Source organism: Arvicanthis niloticus, chromosome X, assembly GCF_011762505.2.
Source record: "Arvicanthis niloticus isolate mArvNil1 chromosome X, mArvNil1.pat.X, whole genome shotgun sequence".
NCBI lineage: Eukaryota > Metazoa > Chordata > Mammalia > Rodentia > Muridae > Arvicanthis > Arvicanthis niloticus.
This window is the reverse complement of record NC_047679.1, coordinates 41,281,213-41,304,267: the sequence shown is the minus strand read 5'-3', so window position 1 is coordinate 41,304,267 and position 23,055 is coordinate 41,281,213. Positions and strand designations below refer to the sequence as shown.

At 36.7% G+C, this 23,055-nt stretch overlaps 1 protein-coding gene across 16 annotated transcripts in view; it reads right to left on the bottom strand.

Annotated features, from left to right (window-relative positions):
* Dmd (dystrophin) overlaps positions 1-23,055 on the bottom strand; it is a 1,571,027-nt gene that overhangs the window by 126,062 nt on the left and 1,421,910 nt on the right. For all 16 annotated transcript variants that reach the window (XM_076918257.1, XM_076918249.1, XM_076918252.1 and 13 more), the window contains one exon: positions 20,913-20,974. In XM_076918257.1, the coding sequence (XP_076774372.1) occupies positions 20,913-20,974 (62 nt within the window). The remainder of the gene's footprint in view (positions 1-20,912; positions 20,975-23,055) is intronic.

Below are 23,055 nucleotides of genomic sequence, written 5' to 3'. Positions count from 1 at the left end.
AACATTCATGCATGACAATAGTGGCCCTTCAGGTCCCAGAGAAGCTTTTCAGGTTGTCCCAGTTCCCATCTGGCCACCTTCAGTCATTTAAATTTACAGCTTGGCTCTAGGAGGATCTTCTTTTTCTAAACTCTTCTCAGCCAGACCAGTGTTTTGCTCTCTCTAAAGCATCACACTTTCTCTCCAGTTAGTTTCTATTGTTTTTAAAAGCACTCAAAGTCCTTACTCTAGAGTCCTTCCAATAACTAACTATTGTCTGGCTTTCATTTAGTCTGCTCTATGAAAACAACTGTCAGAGTTTTCCCAAACCTTTTCAACAGTTTTTTTTAGACTCTATCTTTTACATTGAAAGGGAATGGTTGTGTCATAAAAATTATTAACTCTATACAGTTCCCCTGTACAGACGGACATCCATACTCACTCTCCCAGTGGTATTTCATTAAATGGAAATTATACAATTTACAATATTCAATTAACTGATTTTTAAGCACAGCATTTGGGTCTGCATATTAAGTCAAAATGAATCCACAACTCTGGTTGTGATAAGGAAAACTGGACAAAGGAACCAGCCAAACAGTTAAGGCGGGGAACACAATTCTTTCTCTTCCCCTACCCCTGTTGGATTTTCAAGACAGAGTTTCTCTGTGTAGCCCTAGCTGTCCTGGAACTCGCTTTGTAGGCCAGGCTAGCCTTGAACTCAGAGATCTGCCTGCCACTGCCTCCTGGAGTTCTGCAAGTAAAAGCATGAGCCACTACTTCCTGCCTGGCTGAGACCTCAGTTCTTACCCTTGCCAGAAACAGGAAATGTCCTTGGTTCTGTCCTTGCCAAATGCCAGAAAATCTAGAACTGTTTGAGGGGTCTTGTTTCTGACATGCTTTTTTGTTTTCTTCAAAGCTGCCTGGAAGCTAGTTCTGGAGGTATGACTGAAAGTCCGGTCTAGATACGTAGGATGGAGAGAACAGTACACCTCGTGGGTAGACCAACTGCATTGACCAGTTCATGGCCTTCCCCATCCTCCATACCTCAACCAAGAAAAAGTCTTCATAACTCCTGGACAATGAACCTTTGTAGCAACTCTTCTTGGAACCTGCTCTTGTTATATGAGAACACAGCTTTATTCCTTTAAGCACTTACCTATAAACCTCTAGTAATAGACCTATCCTGTGAATTCAAAGAGTTAAGGAGACAAAGAATTTGGGAACCACTAATAGGGGCAGCTTTGTTGACCATTGATTTTTCTGGGACCCTAGATCCCTTTTCCTTCCCTTTCCCTGAGCCTTAGTCCACTGAGCTGAGAAAAAAAAAATGGCTTTGCTCTCAAAGACCCCATAGTCAAAGTAAAAATGGAGCTAAACAACAGCAAGAGTGGGAAAGAAGAAAAGTTCATCCAAGACTGTTAAAAGAAAGAGGGTGGGGAGGGGAGGAGGGAGGGAGGAGGGGGAGTGGGGAGACAGATCTAAATATATATAACTCAGTTCAATTCTGAGTATCAGCAAGGACATGAAGGAGTTTCCAGCCGAGGAGCACAGTGGGAGGCAGTACTTGGAAATTTTTCAGTAGGAAACATCAGAGATAAGAGATTCCAACTTACTCTATATATCAAGAGTCTCACAGAAGTCATGGAAGGGTGACCAGCATATTTAGAAGCCTAGAGGAGGAAGGGAAATCCTGACCAGATCCTGAGAATGCTAAAACAACAGGGCAGGACTCTGGATTTTCTTAGGAAGTACACAGATGTGCTGAGGACATAGAAGCCTTACTAAAATTTGGTCAAGGCAAAGAACCCAGTTTCACATAAAGGGAACTTCAAGTAGGCAGTATTCCAACAACCATTGTTAAAGTTAATAGAACTAAAAAAATTTCCACATACGCTGTGTTATTTATAAAACAGTGATTAATGTCTAAGCCCACAAGGCTTATTTGAGGCAATACGGAATATATAATAAAAATCTAATCTGAAATACTGATAAAATAACAGTGACTGATACAACCAAACAAGAATCACATTTTCCTTTCCTTTTCTTTTTTTGGGGGGGAGGGGGAGGGCAAGGGGAAGTGGGGGGGGGGGGTCAATCAATACCTGCCTCTGCTTCCAGAGTATAGTGATGAAAGGTATGTTCTTTTTTTGAGATTTTATTTATTTTTATGTGTATGAATGTCTTGTCTAAATGTATGTCTGTGTGACATGTGTGTACACTGCTTGCAGACACCAGAAGGGAGCTCCAGATTCCCTGGGATTAGGATTACAATTACAGACAGTTGTTAGTTGTTAGGTGGATGCTGGGAATGGAACTTAGTTCCTCTGGAAGAGTAGCCCATTTAATCATGACACTATCTCTCCAGCCTCTTGTTTCATTCTTAAAGAAAATAAAGTCAGGTATAGTGACACACATCTTTAATCCCAGCATTCAAGAAACAGAGGCAGGAGGATTTCTGTGAGTTTGAAACCAGCCTGGTTTAGTTTATATAGTGAGTTTCAGGATAGCCAGAAGATACTGAGATAGAGATACTCTGTCTTAAAGGCACACACACAGACACACACACACAGACACACACACAGACACACACACAGACACAGAGAGAGAGGGGGGAGGGAGGGAGGGAGGAAGGGAAGGAGGAAGACAGAGAGAGAGAGAGAGAGAGAGAGAGAGAGAGAGAGAGAGAGAGAGAGAGAGAGAGAGAGAGAGAGAAGGAAGGAAGGAAGGAAGGAAGGAAGAAAAGATAAGTGGAAGAAGATAAATGAAGGAAACAGGAGACTTCTGAAAAGATTATACTGGTTTAATTTAATTTAGCTCTGACATCTAGGACAATAAATGTTGGTTCTTGCTAAAGGTTTAATAACATTAGATTGCGAAAGACTTTCCTTCTGGATTTTGTCAGGCTTAAGCTGTTGGTGACATCAATTCTACATTTGATATTTCTTCAAATAATATAATTTTCCCCTGCTATGAGTGAATCATCAGAATTCTTCTCTTGCTTATTCCTTACAGCCTGAGCTGAGGTTCTCTGTGGAAACATGCCTAGCAGAGGTATGAAAGCTACCCTCAGGAATCAAAGACTTAAATTAAAGGGAGAAAGAAACAATTAGCTAAAAAGAATGCTTATTAGCAAGAAAGGCTACTCATGTTTAATTGATTGTGACACACACTGTAGCTGACTGGGTTATCTCAACATCCCTTCCCAAATTCTTTGCTCTAGCCCTTATCTACTGCAAAGGCTAAATAGTCTCAATTTACTAATACAGCCAGGGAATGCTGTGCAAACAGCATTGGCCAATGTTTGAGAAGCTATCTGAAGGGAAGCAGTTAACAGTTCAAATTAAAAAAAAAAAAAAAACAATCTTAGAGATGTAAGTCATTTGTCTTCAAAGCCCTCCTCCCGAGCCAGAGCCACTAGGACTAAGGATTTATCTCCCTTGTAAACACTTGTCAAGCATGTACAAGGTCCTACCTACCATCTAGTCCTACAATCTGAAAACAAGGAAGCCACTGCCTATAAAATGGTACAGGAGGATAGCTAGAGGTCCTGGTCCTTGGTCACATTCTTCAAAACATGTCTGTCTGTCTTCTGTCTCAATACTTTTGCTTAAGCTAAGGAGATGAGAGAGTATCACTCATCCTCTTTTAGTCCTTCCTCAGAAATCAACAGTAAGGACAGCTTGGTGTGTTTCAAGGCTCCTAGCTCTCATATTAAATGGCATCACTGAGGCAGGTCAGCATAGCAGCTAAATAATGCTTGAATTATTTTATGATAAATAGACAGGGCCATTTACTAGAAATAAGTAGATCATAGGTGGGCATCTGCTTATACTAGGATCTCGCCAGCCCTCTCACCACTGAGCTGCAACTCAAGTCCTTAGCCATCAATTTTGAATGGAATATTCCCAAGTCTGATTTCCCTCACATTTAAAACAAGTATCCAAAATTTGAAGTATACAAGTTATTATAAAGCCCAGTCAACCCCTCTTTTGAAGAAACTCCATCTTGTGGGAAACCAGGGGCTAAACTCCAATACCAGAAAGAGAGTCAAAAAGTCCACTTGAGCAAACATTCCATGACAAGTCCCCCACCCCCAAGCCCAACCACCAGTCAAGTTACAATAGCAGGGTCAAGGTACAGAGAGATAACCAAAGGCATCCTGCAGAGGATAGATAACTTGGCCATCCTGTTTGTCAGGTGGTTTTGCCCCTGTGTTTGGTTCCTGCAGATTATACCAGAAATGCAGTTTTTAAAATATTAACTTGCTGACCCATATAGAAATTCCCCCAAGCTTGCTGTAACCACAATAAATACCCTAAAGCCCTAGATTCAGGGCTCCCATTCTGAGCTGCTGCAACAGGGACAATGAGAGACGTTGCTCATGAGCTCCTAATAAAGACCTTTAAGTGTTTACATCAGAATTGGCTCCTCAGTGGTCTTTGGTGTTCCTGTGACTAGGGCATAGCAGTTATTTCTCTAGACATGAATGAAAAATTACAATTAACAAAATTTCAACTCACTCTTTATGCATATTCATGTCCTAATCTCTTCAATGGCACAGATGTCCTTGGAATGAAATAGAATTTTATCTTCAGAAAATACGATTCCATGAAAAAATTCCAGTGACTTTAACTATTCATAAGTTTCTGTTTTGAAATACAGATTTCTTTATTTATTGATACTAGGGAATGGACCCAGGGGCTCATACATGTTAAGCACAGGTTCTATTACTTAACCACAGCTCCATTTCTAAAGCTCTACCTGAAGGGCACACATTTGTAGGGAACCAGAGGCAAGTGGGCCTCTGAAATTAGGGCCAACCTGATCTACATAGTGAGTTCCAGGACAGCTAAACTAATAAGTAAATAAATAAGTAGATAGACAGAGAGACAGACAAACAGATAGACAGAACTCTAATATTCTGGTCTAATCTTTATCTGATACTGTACATTTCAGGATCTGATGGACAATCACCTTGCCCCTTCATTTTCAACATCAACACACGTTCCTCCATATCCATCCCTTCCAATATTTTCATGAATAAAATGGATGCCAGATAAATGTAAGTACAAGTTTGGCTTAAATTACCACAGAAAAAGCAAATCTAACCATTTTTTTTGTTTTTTTGGTTTTTGGATTTTTTCGAGACAGGGTTTCTCTGTGTAGCCCTGGCTGTCCTGGAACTCACTTTGTAGACCAGGCTGACTCAGAAATCTGCCTGCCTCTGCCTCCCAAGTGCTGCTCTAACCATTTTTTCAAACACACAAAAAAAACTTTTGCAACATTTCTGCCTTAGGCTAGTACTCACACTTTAATCTTATTAAGGAAAATAAATGGTTTGTTGTTGTTATTATTATAGTTGTTATTGTTGAGAACTGGAAGGAGAAAATCTGTTGCATCTTTAAGCATGTATAATTAGTGTAAGATAATACATAATATAAGATAATTAAGATATAGGAATATAGTAAACTACTTTCATTCCTGTGTTTTACATATTCAGGCTGAGGAAGGAAAAGGTAGAGTACTTCAAATTACCCATAGAGCCAAAGGACTAGATATGGTGTGCCATATACAAATAAAGCATGTGACAAACAATAATGCTTTATTTGCAGAGCTTTATATTAATTTTTCTAAAGACTAAATACTAATGTTTATATCCTGCTAAACACACTAATTTGTAAATCACAAGTTAAAAACATGACCCATCACTTACCAACTACAGTTATTATGAAATTTAATCACAATGGCCTAAGTAACCAAATATTTGATTACAAAGACAGAGAGCTGACTAATACAGCTCGTAATCCAATCAGTATCAGGGTATTAGGCATGACCCTAGAAAGAACATGGAATCAGGGCAGGGCAAAGGATGAGAGGAGGAACTGAGCCATAGACATCCTTGCAAAGGATAAATAAGGACCACAGGGAGAGAAAAGCTGGTCTGTGGAATGGCATAGTGGCCCGGAAGGTAGTTAGAGCACTAATGAAGAAATATTTCTAATTCCTTCCTTAGAAATGTCTGCAGTTCATGACTTATTAGAGAAGAAAACTTTGTTTCCACAGAAACAGGTAGCTGAGTTCTGTCACGTGGTACAAGACTATCAGATATTCTGTTGGTTAAGTAAGTATCTAACTTGGGGACCTATGACCACCATTTACATACAGCACATTCTATTCCAGGTTGAAAGTAACTAACTTTACAAATAAACCCCGGAGCATAGCCCAAGGGTAAGTTCAGAGATCTCAATCTTTTCTCAAGTCAGGAAATGTTCTTACCTGACTGCTCAGGGATTTAAGAGGCAAACAGGAAGTAAATTCTTTATGTGGCTTTAATTTGTCTCAACCTAGTTATGAATGTTTGGTGGGGGCTATATCTTACATATGATTGTCAATTTATAATGTAAAATTTGCATTAAATAAGAAAGTGAAAAGGATGTAGCACCTTACAACTAAAAACCTCTAATTTAAATTTTTCATCTTCCAAATGTAACTGGGTCTGTGTTCCCCATTCAGCTAAGAGACAGACTAGAAGCCTTTCCCCTCACACAGAGACAGGGAACAGAGAACAAATGCTCATTTCCAAGCTTATTCCTTGGGCTTAAGGGCTTCCAAGTCCTCCCAATTTGAACAGAGGAGCCCATGAATTTATTTAACCTTCACAAGCATCTAATGGAAAACTAATTTCCCTGAAGATAGTTGGTCTAATTTTCCCACATTACAGTTGTTCTTGGATCCCGGGATCTTAGGATTCAGCGCTTTCTAAAACACCCTGACATATAAGACATGCGTGTCTGAAATGGATTATGTTCTAGATTTTAGAGACTAGTGGTATGGGTTTATTTTTTAATATGAAAAATAGCCGCAGTCCCAAGGTTGAATTAAGAAAGCAAGTACCAGATACCACTGCAATGCATGAGTATATAAAATAATTACTCCTTTCTGTATCTTGGATGATAATATTCATTTCCAATTTGCATAATGAGTTGTTTGTGAAGTTCTAAGAATGAGTTCACATTTATAAAACTTTGAATGCCTGTCCATTTTGATTTAAAGGCCATTAGTTGCTGATATCTGTAATCCTATATTTATTTCTGGGTTTCTGTATTTTATAGGCCCCAAGATAATTTTTCACAGAATGAAGGCTTACTCACAATCTATCAGTCAGATTCTCTACAAAAAGGGAAAAGAAAAAAGCTTTCAGCTTAGTAAAAAATAGGTGATGGCATCAATGAACAGAATATTATATTTATTTTATTATTAACATTAAAAAGGGATAGTTTTATGTGTATATGTGTATCTATGGAAGAAAACAAAAACTACATTACTAAGCCAGATAGCACAGTCCTTTAATCCTAGCACTCAGTAGGCAGAGATAAGGGATCTCTGAGTTTAAGGCAGCTTGGCCCACATAGAAAGACCCTGTCTTTAAAAAAAAAAAAAAAAAAAAAACCCTCAAAACAATACATTACTAATTAACTCCAGAAAGTAAAACTGGGGGACTGAAATCAGGAGTAGGAGGGACATCTTCTATTTTTTTAAATCAGTGTATTTGATTTTTGAAATTGCCATTGAACTCTTGTCTTCTTTTCAACATTCTTTTGATCTTTTGATTTCTTCAAGAATTTTGTTTGATTCCATGTCTTACAGGAAGACACTGGTATACCATGGGAAATATGAATGGGAACCAAAATTGATAGGTTCTAGTTACATCTTTCTCACATCATAAAGCCTACTGTATATCTAAAGCCACAACAGCTTGAGTAATGAAGATAATATCTACTATTTCTTTGTCTCCAGCTTTTTATAACAAGAGTTCTGAATATCATAGGTATTTGTGATTTATGGGAGAAAATTAATGCCTCATAAGGGACTGTAATGGCAAACTTTCCATACCTCATAACCAAACAGTCTCTTATTGAAGGAATTAGAGGTAGCTGTAGATTACCACCATACTTACATGCATGTGTGTGTGAGAGAGAGACAGAGAAATAGAGACAGAGACAAAAACAGAAACAGAAAGAAAGAGAGATCCACTGGGTATGGAATCCAGAACAAAGACTAGGAATGCACTACTACCACTGAGCCATATCCCGGCCCTACACACATATTTAAAAATGTGAAGTAAAGAGTTGTTACGGGCAGATAAAAGGTCTGCTGAAGATGGATAAAGAAATTAGGCTTATTTAGCTTGGAAAAAAAACAAGGTAGGAAATCAGGTTTCTCTCATTATGGAGACCTCAAATCACAACAAGAAAAACCTTGCATTAGATCAGAAAATTTCGAAAGAGGTTTAAGTGGTGAAATAGGTTTGCTTTTTCATTATTCAAAGGAAAGAAAAACATCCAGCAAGTGTCACAGTGATGACACTGGAGGTCATTAAAAACACACAAACAATAAGATTTTTTTTCTCTCAATTACAACAGTATGAGTAGTAGCAATGTTTTTACACTGTCAAAAACATGGTCTTTGGGCACTTTTGGTTAATTAGTTATTAAGAAAGCAAATTGGTACAGCCTTTTGAGAGAGTTTGAAGCAACACAGACCGACAAGTTTAGAAACATTATTTCCCTTTGACTCAAAGATTGAACTTCCATGAATCAAATATGGAAAGGCTTTTGGCATAAGAATCTGGATTAGCTCTGATTCAGAACATTGAAAAAATTGAGCAGGACCTGCCTACTGGAAATAATTAGCAGATCCATATATTTTGTGTCTTGGCCAGAAAATGTAACTGAAGGAAGAGGCTGCAAGCCTTATACAGGGAAGAATCTTGAAAAGAACACAGTTAATGTAAACACTAACATTTGGGGAAGAAAAATTTCTCTGCTAAATATTCTCTTTCCAGAAAGTTAAATTGAAAGTAATTGAATAATTACTATCAGTTATTAAAATACTTGAAATTTATAGCAATTTAGTCTGAATTTGCTTAGGAAAGGAAAACACTTTTTTATAGTACTGAAAAATTCTAGGAGACCATAAATAAGAAAATCATGTCCACAAAAATGTTTATGGTAAGCTGGACCCCTTTAATACTAGCACTCGGGAGTCAGAGGCAGGAGGCTCTCTGTGAGTTCCAGAACACTCAGAGCTCTATAGTGAGACCTGTCTCAAAAAAATCTTTGTGGTGGGAAATTGTTCACCTAAATCTACACATTTTATGTGCCATATAGCACACTCACAGGTGGACACACACACACACACACATTATCAGAAGGCAGCCCTACTGATAACTGGTTGTCTATTTTTTAGTGTAATGGCTTTCTTCTATAACATCATTTACCTGTAAGAAAGATGGAAACAGAAGGCATCACAACACTTTATTTGGCTTTCTTTTCAGAAGCCTGATTTTAACAAATTTCCCAAATCTCAAAGATTTATCTACAGAAAACAATAGAAATTTCAGTTTTCTTTGTCACAGATTAATTTTGAAAACTTGGGCAACATTTTCTATAAAATTGGTAAAACCAATACTAAGCAACATGGGAAAAATAACATGCTAAGTTGTTAAGATGCAGTCCTTTAATTTTAGCACCTAGGAGGCAGAGACACGTATGTTTGTAAATTCAAAGATAATTTGGTCAATACAGCAACTTCTAAGCCAGCCAACACTGCACAATGAGATCTGTCTCAAAAAAAAAAAAAAAAGGAAAAAGACAGAAAGAGGAGAGGGAGCGAGGGAAAGGGGAGAAAGAGGGACAGAAGGAAAGAAGAAGAGAGGGGAGGGGAAGAGAGGGGAGGGGAGGGGAAGAGAGGGGAGGGGAGGGGAGGGGAGGGGAGGGGAAGAGAGGGGAGGGGAGGGGAGGGGAGGGGAGGGGAGGGGAGGGGAGGGGAGGAGAGGAGAGGAGAGGAGAGGAGAGGAGAGGAGAGGAGAGGAGAGGAGAGGAGAGGAGAGGAGAGGAGAGGAGAGCAGAGGAGAGGATACCAAGCCTGACTACCCTGTATTATATCCTCCACACCCAGATGATGAAAGGGAAGAACTGACTCTTTGTTCTCTGACCTCCATATGTGCACTGTGGCACATACATACACACAAATAAATATATATGTTAAAAAAGACAAGAGAAAGCAAATGTTAACTATTGAAAAAGTTAGGCAACAATATAATAAACACCAATAACTGTATAAAATGTACAGGAGAAAAAGACTTGAAACAGTGTTCTAAAATGTAAATCATAGTTATTTCTGGTGCTAAGATATGAGGTGTTTTCATTTGCTTTTTACACTTAAATGGATCTTCTGACATTTCAGGAATGCAGATATGTATTTTAAAGTTTGAGAAAAATAGAATCAGAGAAAATTTCAACACCTTCAAAAGGTCTGCTTTTCCCTAAAGTTTACAGCCTGTTGCCTCAGAGCTTAGGATTCACAATGACACACTCCTAAACATTTACTGAAGCAAAGAATCTATGAATAAATGATACTAAGAGTATAACGAATTATATACAGCCTCCCCTTTCTTTGTCATTTAAATTTTAAAGCAACACCAATACATTTTTCAAGGGTCTTCACTTACCTTAATTATGAATTAGTTGTTGATACTAGACAAAATTATTTTCAGAATAGCAGATCACTAGGTTTCCCAAAGATATCAAATTGTCCATAAAATTTATTACTTACTACTTATGTCTATTACTAGGAGGCTTTAACTTCATTCTGCAGAGACTTTCCTACCTCTCCAGAGAGTTCCATCTTACCAGCTTAATAACCATCCTTAGGAAACCACCATCTATCTCTTTCTATCATCTTTGAATGGTATGTGTATTGTCTCCTAGCAAAATCTTTTACCTTTGTTCATTCAAAGAGAACACTTACATATTCAGAGGCTACTATGTTCAGGGCATGGGTGACAAAGATGAGCAAGACTTTCTATTTTTTAAAGAAGGTTTTGTTGTTGTTGTTTTATTTAGTAGGAACAGTTTTGGATATTAAACAAGCAAACAAATAAACAAATGAACAACCCCAAAACAATAAGTAAAGCGAGCATTATAACCAAATCTATGAATGACCATTTATATCTGAGCTCTGTTGTTGACTAGTTTTGATTTTTGTTTGATTCTTTGTTTTTAAATGCTACCCTCCTTTTTCCTTTTGTCAGGTCAGTTTCTTTACAATCCAGGATGCCTTTTTAATACTACCTTATCTAACTCAAACTCAGAAAGTCCTACAAATGCTTTTCTATTTTCTCATTCTCTATGTATTGGCATAGATGATTGATTAGTTCATCATGCATGAAGGGCTCCTGCCCTTCAATAATTTGTTTGCTCATTTCACATCTACCCTCTAGTTTTTCACTGCTCTACTCTTTATTAAGAGAAGTTGGCTTCCAGGTAACTTTATCTAACAGGAATCATGGGCCAGTGGAGATAGAGGCTAGTTTATTTATTCTTCCCTTCCTTGCTGTATTTCCACAAAACATCTGTCAGTAGTTCTGTCTCCTAGCTGTAGCTTCCAGGAATAAACTTCTCCAATAATTCTGGATCCAGATAAATGGTCCTGATGTCAGAATTCTGATGACACTAGCTCTTACCACTGCACCTCTGTCCCTGTGGCTTCATAGCTCTAAGATTCTTAAGTAATTCTTCCCGTGAAAATCTGTTCATTAAAAATAACTAGAGTGATTTTCATTTTTTGAGTGGACTTAGACTAGACACTGTCCAAGTCAAAAACATATCTAGCATCAAAACCTTGAACATCCAAGGCTCCTTTTGGTCTTATTCCATCTCTGCAGCTATTCCCAGATCCATGGTCTAACTCTAAAACTAACACCATCAGTTAATCAGTAGGCATTTATGCTATGGATCAGGCTTTGGGGCATGATGTTAGGACATAGTGCTCCTATTTAGACCAAGGTGCCCTCTAATTCCTGATCCTCTTGCCTCAGCTACCCATGTTCTAGGGTTACAGATGCGAGCTACTATACCTGACTTCAACTTTTAAGACCATAGTTAGGAACACAGAGTTATAAAGTTGGATATATATGCCTATGATATTGCTGAGGTTATCTGCAGTAAGTTAAAAGTTTTACTGTGGAATCTTGTCTGTTTTAAACATTGTCATTATTAATAGCAATTATAACTCCATGAACAGTTCCTATATCAGACATTTTATCATTCTATGTATATTATCTTTAATCTCTGGAATTCTTCCTAAGGTATGAGTCTATCTAACTGAGTTTCAGAATTATTAGTGGCTTCTTCCTTTGGCCACAGAAACCTTGTAGAATGACGAGAATTTAAATATACATCCCTCCAGATTCAAAAAAAACGTAGACTATTTTGCTGCTGCAAAACATTGTACCTAAATCTAAACCGAATATGCACACAACATTTTATACAGTAGATAAAAAACAAACTCAAAATTTAGATAGACCACATCAAGTTTAATTATAAGGGAGGGAAAAGCATTAAACTAAGCATGGGGTTTCCAACAATTAATCCCTGGCCCTCATCCTATTAGAGGATGGTTTCTATATTTCCTCTTCTAAAATAATTGTTAAGGATTGCTAGAAATGCCAAGTTACCTTGTCTGAACTTGACTTAGTTGGCAGAACATGAAAACTCATCAGTAATCTTTTTCAGGTATTCTTGCTTGGTTAACTACTCTGTCTTGCCTGAAGGTCACATGATTTGATTCTAGGTTTATACTGTCAAAAATTAAATGTTCTGAGAACATTTGTTACTCAAAATGTAGCTCTTTACAGGGATAAAAGTTTAAAAAATATATAATTTGCATCTTTTATATCAAGTGTGTATCGTCATGAGATACAAACCCAATAAACTCATCTCATGGAACTAGGTAACTGAGTGATGCTATAATTGGTTGGTGAGCTATACATGTCCTAGAGTGCTTGCAAGTAAGTTCAGTAGAACTACCTACAAGAACTATATATGGGCTGGAAAGATGGCTCAGCAGGTAAAGGCACTTGGACACAGATACACAAATAAATAAGATGTAGTTTAAAAATTATTTTTAAGGAACAGATAGGATTGTTATGATGACCATTGTTAGTTAGGTAAGGACTACTCTATACAGGACCAGAAAGTGAAGTATACAATTGATTGTCTTTGCATTGAAATGAACACAGTACAAATATGCAAATATGTAAATCTATATGAGTACATGCACCTATCCAGATATGCATATAAGCACAAATTCATATACAATATTTTCTCAAGTTAAACAAATTTCATTTTATTAAGGGGCAAAAGGACCTCCCTGGAGTTATCCAAGTCAAGACTGTGGAATGGCAAATTCAGAAACACTGTCAAAGACTAGATCACCAATTCATAAACAAGTTCATGATTCATTCCCTATGTCATAAGAGTCTTTCAGAGGATTTTAAGTCATTTTATTACCGCCACAGAGGGGATGGACTTTAAAACTCAATATCTACTTTATGTGAGTATTCTGACTGTTCTGAATCTCTTTTCAGCAAAATTGCTGCTCCCAAGAGACATAAAGGTAATCAGACATGTGCCTTAAAAGAAAAAAGAAATATTGGAAATGTCTGAATAAGAGCAGTCACGTTTTTAGATGCCCTTTCTCCATGTGCAAAAAAAGTAAATAATCTGCAAACCCAGCTACGTAAAATTGCCCACATCTAGCATTTTTTTCTCCCAGCTGCAGGTGTAACCTTAAGGTTCCTCTTACATGAATCAACAAAATTCAAATCTGGTAGTTCTTTTAAGTTGTAAAATAGTCAAAGTCTAAGAAACAGTCTTTGTGACTTTTCTTGGGATACAGGCTTTGAGAAATGGAAATTAGAACTATGTTTATGTATACTCCTCAATTAGAGGCTTTAAATCAAGTCATTTGAACAAGAAAAATGCTCCAATAAAAATTTCCATTAAAATGCCATAAATTTTGATTTTTGAAGTTACATTTCTATTCTGCAAATGGAAAAAAATCAATTGTTTCCAATTAATGAGGAGGCTGGTAAATTTTCTGTTTTCCTTTTTAAAGCAGGATTGCAGAGGTAAAAGGAGACCATGTTAATACCATCTAGATTCCATTTTGCAAATGTGAGTAAATCTCCTATGCTAACTATGTCAGCTATGGAATAAAGAGTATCATTTGAGATTCCATAGCTTAATTATGCTGATAAAGCAGTTTTATAAATCATGCTACGCATAATGGATATTCCTTTGAGAACAGTGAAAGAAGCCATAAAATATGTTCAGGACTTGATTCTTCAATCCATATGTCATTACAAATATGGCCCATCAACTTGGGCTTCTGCTTGCCCAAGTCCAAATAAAGAGAGGAAACAGTTACCCAATCCTCTGGTGTGATAACATTATTTTTCACATCAAAAGCAGGAGTAAGTACACTCAAGGGCTGCTAAGACATGAGAACTGAAACTGAGAATGATAGAGAACCCAGACCATCTAATTCACAGATGTACAAGGGTGAAACAAGGTTATTTCTGAAGACTCTTTATACACTAGATAGTGCCACACAAATCTAATTATAATTATTATAAATATGATTTTCCCATTATCTCTATCTTCTAAGCTGGTGACGACAAAGTAATTGGAGTTGGGGGTGGGACAACTGTATCCACAAGATCAAGCCTAATTCTAGCCAGGAGTTAAGAGGAAAAACAAATATTTAGATCCCTGCCTATCATTATGTATGGGAAACTAAGACCAAGGAAAAGAACAGTCTGGGGTCATTGGCAAGATGGAATCTCAATCTAGACTTCCTTGCTAGTTTGAGGCGTTAGAGTAGGAGAAAAACTAAAGGTGAGAATAGAAACCTTGCTTTGAAATGAATTTTCTTTAAGGTAAAGGGCATAGAGATAAAGATGAGAATTCCTAAAACACTCGTTAAGTCTAAATTTTAAAAACTGACAACTTTTTTTTTATCATTCAAGTAAATACCATGCTGGATCATGAGTTTCAAAACTTGAACCACAGATAAGACATGCTAGATCCTTCTAGAATTTCAAGAAGGGAGAAAAAAAGTCACTCTTAGTTACAAAGACATCCAAGGAAGGAAAATAAATGGAAAAATCCTATCAGAACATCTATGTAGCCTATCTACACCTTAATAAAATGGAATAATCAGTTAACTTTCTGAAGCGTTCCTCTCTGCCTATTACGTTTTGATCCAAGTCTTCTGTGTGTATATCACTATTATTCTTCAGAATTAATGGCATCTTTAATGTCAAAACTACTAATTTGGAAAGGAATTGTACAGGAGCACATAAAGATTTATTTTTAAATGAAGTACCACAAATAAAGCCGACTAAGATGCACATTTTTATTTAGAGACAAGTTTCTCTGTGTTACCCTGGTGTTTCTGGAACTCACTCTGTAGACCAAGCTGGCCTCAAACTAAGGGATTGGCCTGGGATTAAAGGTGTGCACCACCACACCAGGATTGTTAAAAAGATTTTAAAATGATATACTATGGGTGAATAAGAATCTTTTTAAATACTTTCTTAAAATTTCAATGATAACTTAAGTGAAATGCCAACTTTGAGAAAAGGACAGCTCTTTAATCATTTAATTGCACTGCATATAAATCAGTGAAATTATATTTCAAACTAACCTGCAGAGTATATTACCAGTGAACTCCCACTGATTTGTAAATGTGTTTGGGAGTCACACAGAGCTTTGTAATAATCATCCCATTACATTTCTAAAAATGCTATTAGAAACATGGAATTCACTTCATGGATGAAACATACGACTACTTGTAAGAAACCAGAATGAATAGACCATCTCAAAAAAAAAATGAAGCAGATGTAAGACATTTTCCCCTTTTATATTTCAATGACTCCACTATGACTGCATTCTTAATGTGGGTACAGATAAATAAATGCTAAAAATTAAAAGAAAAACTAATGCCAAGTTGTTCTTATTTATTTCTTCCTAGTGAAAATCTAAGAGAATGTATTTACAGAATTATTAATGTTGTATAAAATTTTTCGGGAATTCCAAAGTCCTAATGACTGCCAAACAGTTACTGTAAACATTTAAATTATTACTTTTTTTAAAGATTATTTTTATTTTATGTGTAATAACGTTTTCCTTGTATGTATGTCTACTACACGTGTCCAATGCCCTTAGAAGCCAGAAGAGGGCATCAGATTCCTGGAACTGGAGTTCCAGAAAGGTGTAAGCTGCCTGTGGAGCCTGGGAACTGCACCTGGTCCTCAGCAAGAGCAACCAGTGCTTCAAATTATTTATTTATTATAACTCTTTTGAATGCATGGGAACCTGACAATATTTTTTCTTGTGACTTGGAAATTTTTTATCTCTCTCTCTCTATAAAACCTAAAACCAAGGGAAAATACTCATATTTCTAGCATTTCTTGAAAACCCATGGCAAAAGGCCATTTTATATATGTTAGGAGTAAAATAAAACTAGTCTTATGTTTCTTTTAAATTAAAGGAAGTTAGTCTTGGGAGAGGATGAGGCTATAACTCAGTGGGAAAGTGCCTCCCTAGCATGTAAAAGGCCCTGGGTAAAATCCCCAACATCTTACAAATAATGTTTGTGTATGTGTGCTAAAACAGCTGTACATGCATGCACTGGGGGTAGAATACAGCTCCTCGAGTATTCGAGATAAGCACTTTACTGTTGTGCTGCATCTCTTGTCCCTTTATCGCTAAAGTGTTTAAGCCTGCTTTTGTGTGTGTGTGATTGAATATATTTAGAGACTAAAATACATGATGTAATCCTCTTGAGGTAACAGTTACCTGACTAATTCTGCAAGAATCCAAGTGTTTACACATAAATTACCTATATGTAAGGATATAAGGCATTTCTATGTGTTATGTATGTGTTCTGAAAATGAGTGTATATGTGTGTATATGTAAATAGCTGCTTCTGTTTTTCTATTATGGATTTTCATTGCTTAAGGCATTATAGCTCCAGGGACACTAAAGAATGAGATGGATACATCAATGTTAAAACATATTTGCTGCCACGTGGTGGTGGCGCACGCCTTTAATCCCAGCACTTGGGAGGCAGAGGCAGGTGGATTTCTAAGTTCGAGGCCAGCCTGGTCTACAGAGTGAGTTCCAGGACAGCCAGGGCTACACAGAGAAACCCTGTCTTGAAAAACCAAAAAAAAAAAAAAATTGCTAATTGTATAAATAACATGTTCATTGTAGAAAATGAAGAAGAAAAAAAAAAGGAAATACCTAAAAATCTATTGACTAGAGGTGTCTAATATTAGTATCTGAAGTAACATTTTACCTTTCATAATTGATGTGCTACTTTCATAATTGATGTGCTATCATAATTGATGTGCTGGTTTATGTGCAAGTTTCCAGCCCTTACAAAATCCACTATCATGCTGCTTAGATCCAAAGTAGGGGAAATAACTCAACTCTTAATGGTGACACAGAGAACATAGATGCATGTTGAACAGGTTGCTTGGGACTGTGAACAAATTAGAAGATGGAAACTTCCTTAGACGTGTGTATATTTAGGAACATGTAACACTGGAAGATATTTGGAATGGGAGTACAGGGAGGGTAAAGACAGTACTTTCAATATGTCACCATAGATATACTCTATGTTCAGGCTTTATCAAGAGAGAAGGCTAGACATGGTCTAAAACATGATGCACCAGACTACACAACCATTCTTCCTTTCATGAACTGAGTACATCTGAAGACTTTGAACCATTTTATCCAGTTCAAAGCAACAACTCAAACCTAAAGGGTTATCTCTTGAAGAAGGAAAAATAGAACCCAGTAAATGAAAAGTTAAAACCAAAGACTTCTTTTCAGTGTGTTCTCCTTCTATTTCAAAGGCAGAATATAATCTGTGAGCAGAGTAAGAGCAATTTTGGCATTAATTCTATAAGACACCACCAGAGCTGAAGGCATAAAAAATGAAACTGATCATTCCATAGGTAAAAGGAGAACCTGTAGCCTAGGAATTTATTGTATCATTTTCAGGAACAGTATAATTTGTTCAAAAGCTGTCATTTATGTAATTAATCCATCCTTAGATATAACCGTAAAGTGGGTGCATTTATAATATGTGTAATAATATATCTATTATATATATATATATATATATATATATATATATTATATATATATATCCAATATGGATAGACTTTACTGAGAGAATAATACCAAGGAGATCAAGGAACTAACTACCACCTTGATCAATTGATAATATACTCCAAACATTTGTGCAATCCTGATGATTGCCTCTATGTACCTGAATTCAATTCATTGTTTTGAGAAATGTGAGTTCATCCCACCTAACATGGGAAGTAATTTGCTAGCATGTGACATGGGTAAGACATAGACGTGTAGTCCCTCAATAAATGGAAGATGTTATTTGATGAGCAAACATTCAGATAAAGAAATACTTTATTGCAACAACCACCACCACCACAAAATGACCTTGGAAATATTTGCTCTGAAAGCTGAAAAACAAATGTCAACCCTTAGTTCTTTTGTAGGATGTTTGTTACTGAAACAGACTTTCTCAGGGATTTGGAATAGAATACAGAGTTATATAGCTGCATTTTATCATATGCAAATAGCACCTCGATAAAGTTGATTTAATAAAAGAAAGTTTACAATACATATGATGTAAAATTCCCTGCAACTATAAAATGCTACTGCGCTCCAAATGTGGAATGATTAGTCCAAGGTTATAAGCTATATGCCAGATTACAAAATCAAATAAAAACTATTCAAACTACTGAGAAAACACTAAAATAGTATTACATGTGTATACGGTTCTTATAAAAAAATGAAAATATCTATGCAAAAATCTATATAATGAGTCTATAGTTTGTCAATCATGTTTGTAGTGTCTCATTACAGAATAAAGTGATAGAAAAGAATATAGAATCACATAGAAATACGGTCACAGTATGTTACTTTTACATAAAAAACCAGATTCTTAACAGTGAATCACTCATTTAAAAATAAGAAGTGTATGCGTATTTGTTGTTTGGTGGGGATAAAACAACAGGCTTCAGAGGTAATATTGAAGAGCTCTGCTACTAAGCTTCATGTCCAGTCTAATGAACTTGTTTTAAGAAGGAAAATTTGAAGGCACTAACTAACTAGCCTATTGAACACTTAATTCTAAGAAGCAATTAATAAATGATTGGGGATTTTTAAAGTTTATCTCTATTTTTGAACTTAAAAAGGCCAGCATGTTAATTGTTTAATAGGTTTTTTTTTCAAGTAAATTACAATAATACAACTAGAGATCATGGAGACTAGAGTAGAGTTATAAGTGTGCTCTGTAAACTACATGTGACATTCAGGTTTTCTACAGGCGGTACAAAAAATTCCCAGATTAGAAGCTGAGATCAGTTATGTGCCTGAAAATGTAGTGCTTAAAGGTTAACTGATCTTAATTGTATTTATTTATTTTTAATTTCTAAACATAGCTACACTGAAATGACATAATATTACTTGAAAATTTTTGGATATGTCTGGCTAGTAGAATTACAGCTGCCTTTTTTTCTTGTCATGCTTTTTACTTACATTTTTCCAGACTTTCTGGAAGAAATTATCACTTACAATTTTTTTTTTTTTTTTTTTTTTTGAGACAGGGTCTCATTAACTAGCTCCGGCTGGCCTGGAACTCACTATGTAGACTAGGCTGGCTTTTAATACACAGAGATCTGCCTGCCTCTGAGTACTAGGCTTAAAAGATGTGCTCCACCAAGCCCAGCAAAATTCTTTTTAAGATTGTTTTGTAGTTTTATTTTGTAGCTAATGAGTCCTCTTGTGTTTCTTAATGCCTCTAGACCTGCAGTTCATCATCCAAAGAGAACTATGGCAGACAATTCATAGATGTGACTGTCCCATGCCACACCCATACAACCTTGCATGCCTATACACAGACAGTTTGTGTGTAAAAAAGTATGTAAAACACTCTTGATTCCCATGGGCTTTATCACATTTACTTCGTTATTATACTTTGTAGGCTTTCTGTGTGCTTGATTTGTTTACTAAGACAAGCGGTCTCACTATGTTTCCTTGGCTAGCCTGGAGCATGCTATATCTCCCGCTCAGTTTCCTGCCTGTCTGCCTTCCAAGTGCTGGAATAAAAGGTGTGCACCAACCATTATACCCAGTATACAGTATACATTAACTTTATACATTATGGATTATTAGTTTATAATTTTAAATAAATTCAGAAATAAAAGAATGCATGACTATTTAAGTAAAACAATAACTAAAAAGCTAGCAACATCAGAGAATTCAGATTAATCCCCAAAACAACCCAAATTAGGGCAGAAGAGAAGGTTCAGCATGTATGAGCACTGCCTGCTTGTTCAGAGGACCCTGGTTTTATTCCCAGCACCCACAAGGTGGCTCACAAAATGTTTGTAACTTCAGTTGCAGATCAGATGACTCCTTCTGGTCTGTTCTAGTAACATGGTGTATAGAGATATATTAAGAAAAAAACACCCATACATGTAAAATAAATAGTAATAATAAAAAATCTTTTAAAAATTCCAAATTATAAAAGGATAAAAACCTGTCTGGCTTTCACATAAACACCTGCAAATTAATGTAGAAAAAGTATCTAAGTGATCAGACTGGTGACCTGATAAATCATCGGCATTCTGAGCACTGGAAAGGGGGCAGAAAATCATTTTACACAACATCTGTGCCTTAGCAAAAGTTATCCCTTGGGTTTCACAAGGAAGAAAAAAAACAAAAGAAACAGTTCTCTTATGGTGCAGTAAATAAAACCATATAGACCTTTAGGTATACTGAAATTTCAAGAAACAGTGAAATTGTGAAGTTTTTTTTTTTTTTTCAGATGAGAATGTCTTCTTGTCAACTGTAAAGAGAAGAGTGCAGCTGCTCACCCTTAAAGCAGTCTCCTAATATATTCCCCAAACAAATGGCTGGCACACTGCAAATCAGACTTCAAGTCAGCTGACATTTAACCTGAAGGAAACATAGCCATGTCCTTACCTAAAGACTGGTAGAGCTCTGTCATTTTGGGGTGGTCCCAACAAGTTGTTTGGGTCTCGTGGCTAAAACACAAAAGATAAAAACAGACTTTAGAACCTACAATGATCAACAGCAAAGACAAATCGTTTTACTTCCCATGGCTACTTCTAAGGACTTTCATAGAGTCATTCAGACTATCTTGCAAACTAAAATGGCTCCTTTGTTTTCCAAGGGAAAAGCACTACTAACTCGATTAGTTCTAGAATTTGTTTCTTTTTCACGCCCACACATTGAATCACTACTCTTTTTGACAAAATTGACATTGACCTTGTTATATAATCAGTAAACAAAGGTCAGGATTGCCTCAGTTCTACACTGTAAAACATAGAGAAAGGAAAATGACAGTTGTCATTCAGGTGTGTCAGTTACATAATTACAAATCACCTAGTTCCTCATCTGTTTCCTTGGCCCCTGTTCCATTATTCTTTCTTTTCCACAGCCACACTTCATATTTGTGAGCAGTTTAAGGCATATCCAGAACCCCACTAATATATGCCATCATCCTCCCTCCCACCCACTACTGTTAGAATGTCTTTTAAACTCACTACTCTGGTCACCAGCCTGCTTCTTCATACATTTTCTTAGACCTGAATGAAATAGTCACACTTCTCTATTTCTTAAAGTGTGGTGGCCTGCTATTAACTCCTACCACAAAAGGAACAAAACACCTTTGTTCCTCATTCAATCACATGAACAAACCCAGGAGAGATAACTACATATACTTTTCCTTACTTTGGCCCATCTACCTAAACCACCATAGCATCATATTTCCTGTTTTCAGAGATTACATGGTGAGCTTTTATAGAATAAAATGCAGCTTGGAACAATATTTCAGCATTCATATGCTGAGCCTATTTATAATCTTTTAATGGGACATGTGGGGACCCAGGAGGGGAGAAAGAGCTTAAATATGGGCATGTCAACAGGACCAGAAAGTACAGAGGTCCCCACACAAAAAAGAGGGATTTGGGGAAGCAATAATGTCAAATGGACTCAACATAGTATTTGAATTTTAGGGCTTTACAGCCCAGAGGTAGTGTAATTTGATGCAAGTGTACTCACCTGGTAAAATGACAAAGGATTAAGTGACATTGAGAACTGATGCATCTGAATTCATACTCATTTTGCTATCATGTGGTCCCCAAGTTATCATCTATTACAATATAGACTTGGAAGATTAAGAATGATACTTCCCATAGAACAAAAACTATACCTGCCATGCATTTGGTTAAAAAGAAGTCAAAAGGGGGAAACATTTCAAGTAGTTTGATAAATATAATCATAAATATCAGAGACATATGAAAATTGGCAAAACAGCACCACCTCAAAAGACCATTCTCCCCGTGATATTTACAGTTTGGTAATTGAGCTGGGGAGGCTACTGAAAACAGTTTGCAAGAAAATGCTTGTAAATCGCTGTCTCACTCCCAAATTTGTTCATTTATGTTTTGCTTTTCTGCAGAGAAAATTCACATTTGAAGAGTGTCAATCAGGATCATCAGCTGATGAGTATCATGGAATGCCATGGAAGTCATGGGGAGTAAGGAGGGAAAGCAGCCACTTTAGGAAGGTTTGGGAAAGACCATGACCAAGCTGCTTTATAATGTAGAGAAGGGGTGGGCGGGACTAGTACTTTATATGCACAGCAAAAGGAGGCTGCAGCTTGCAGCTTCATGGAAAAAGTGTTGCTTGTTCTCCAGTGATTTGTAGCTCAAAAAGTGACTGTGCCTTCCAGTTCCATATACAAGGGCTCCATCCTGAATTCCAGCTTCCTCCCTTTCCAAAGCCCATCTAAATGTGAGCACCAGTAAGAGAAGGGGGGGGAGGATAGACATGTCCACCCATATGGCCCTTATTAGACACACAGTGCAATAGCTACATCCCATCTCCAGAACATTGCATCAACTATAACATCTTTAATGGATCTGCAGGAAACTGTTTGGCTAAGCTGATAAACCTGGCCAGGCAGCAGGGACACACAAGCACTCTGAAAAGCATCCATCTGAAACTGATTCAAATACGAGAATCAGAGCAATGAAATAAAGTTGAAACAGAATTTTCAAAGGAATGAGAAATGTGCATACAATTTCCAGCAGAATTCCAC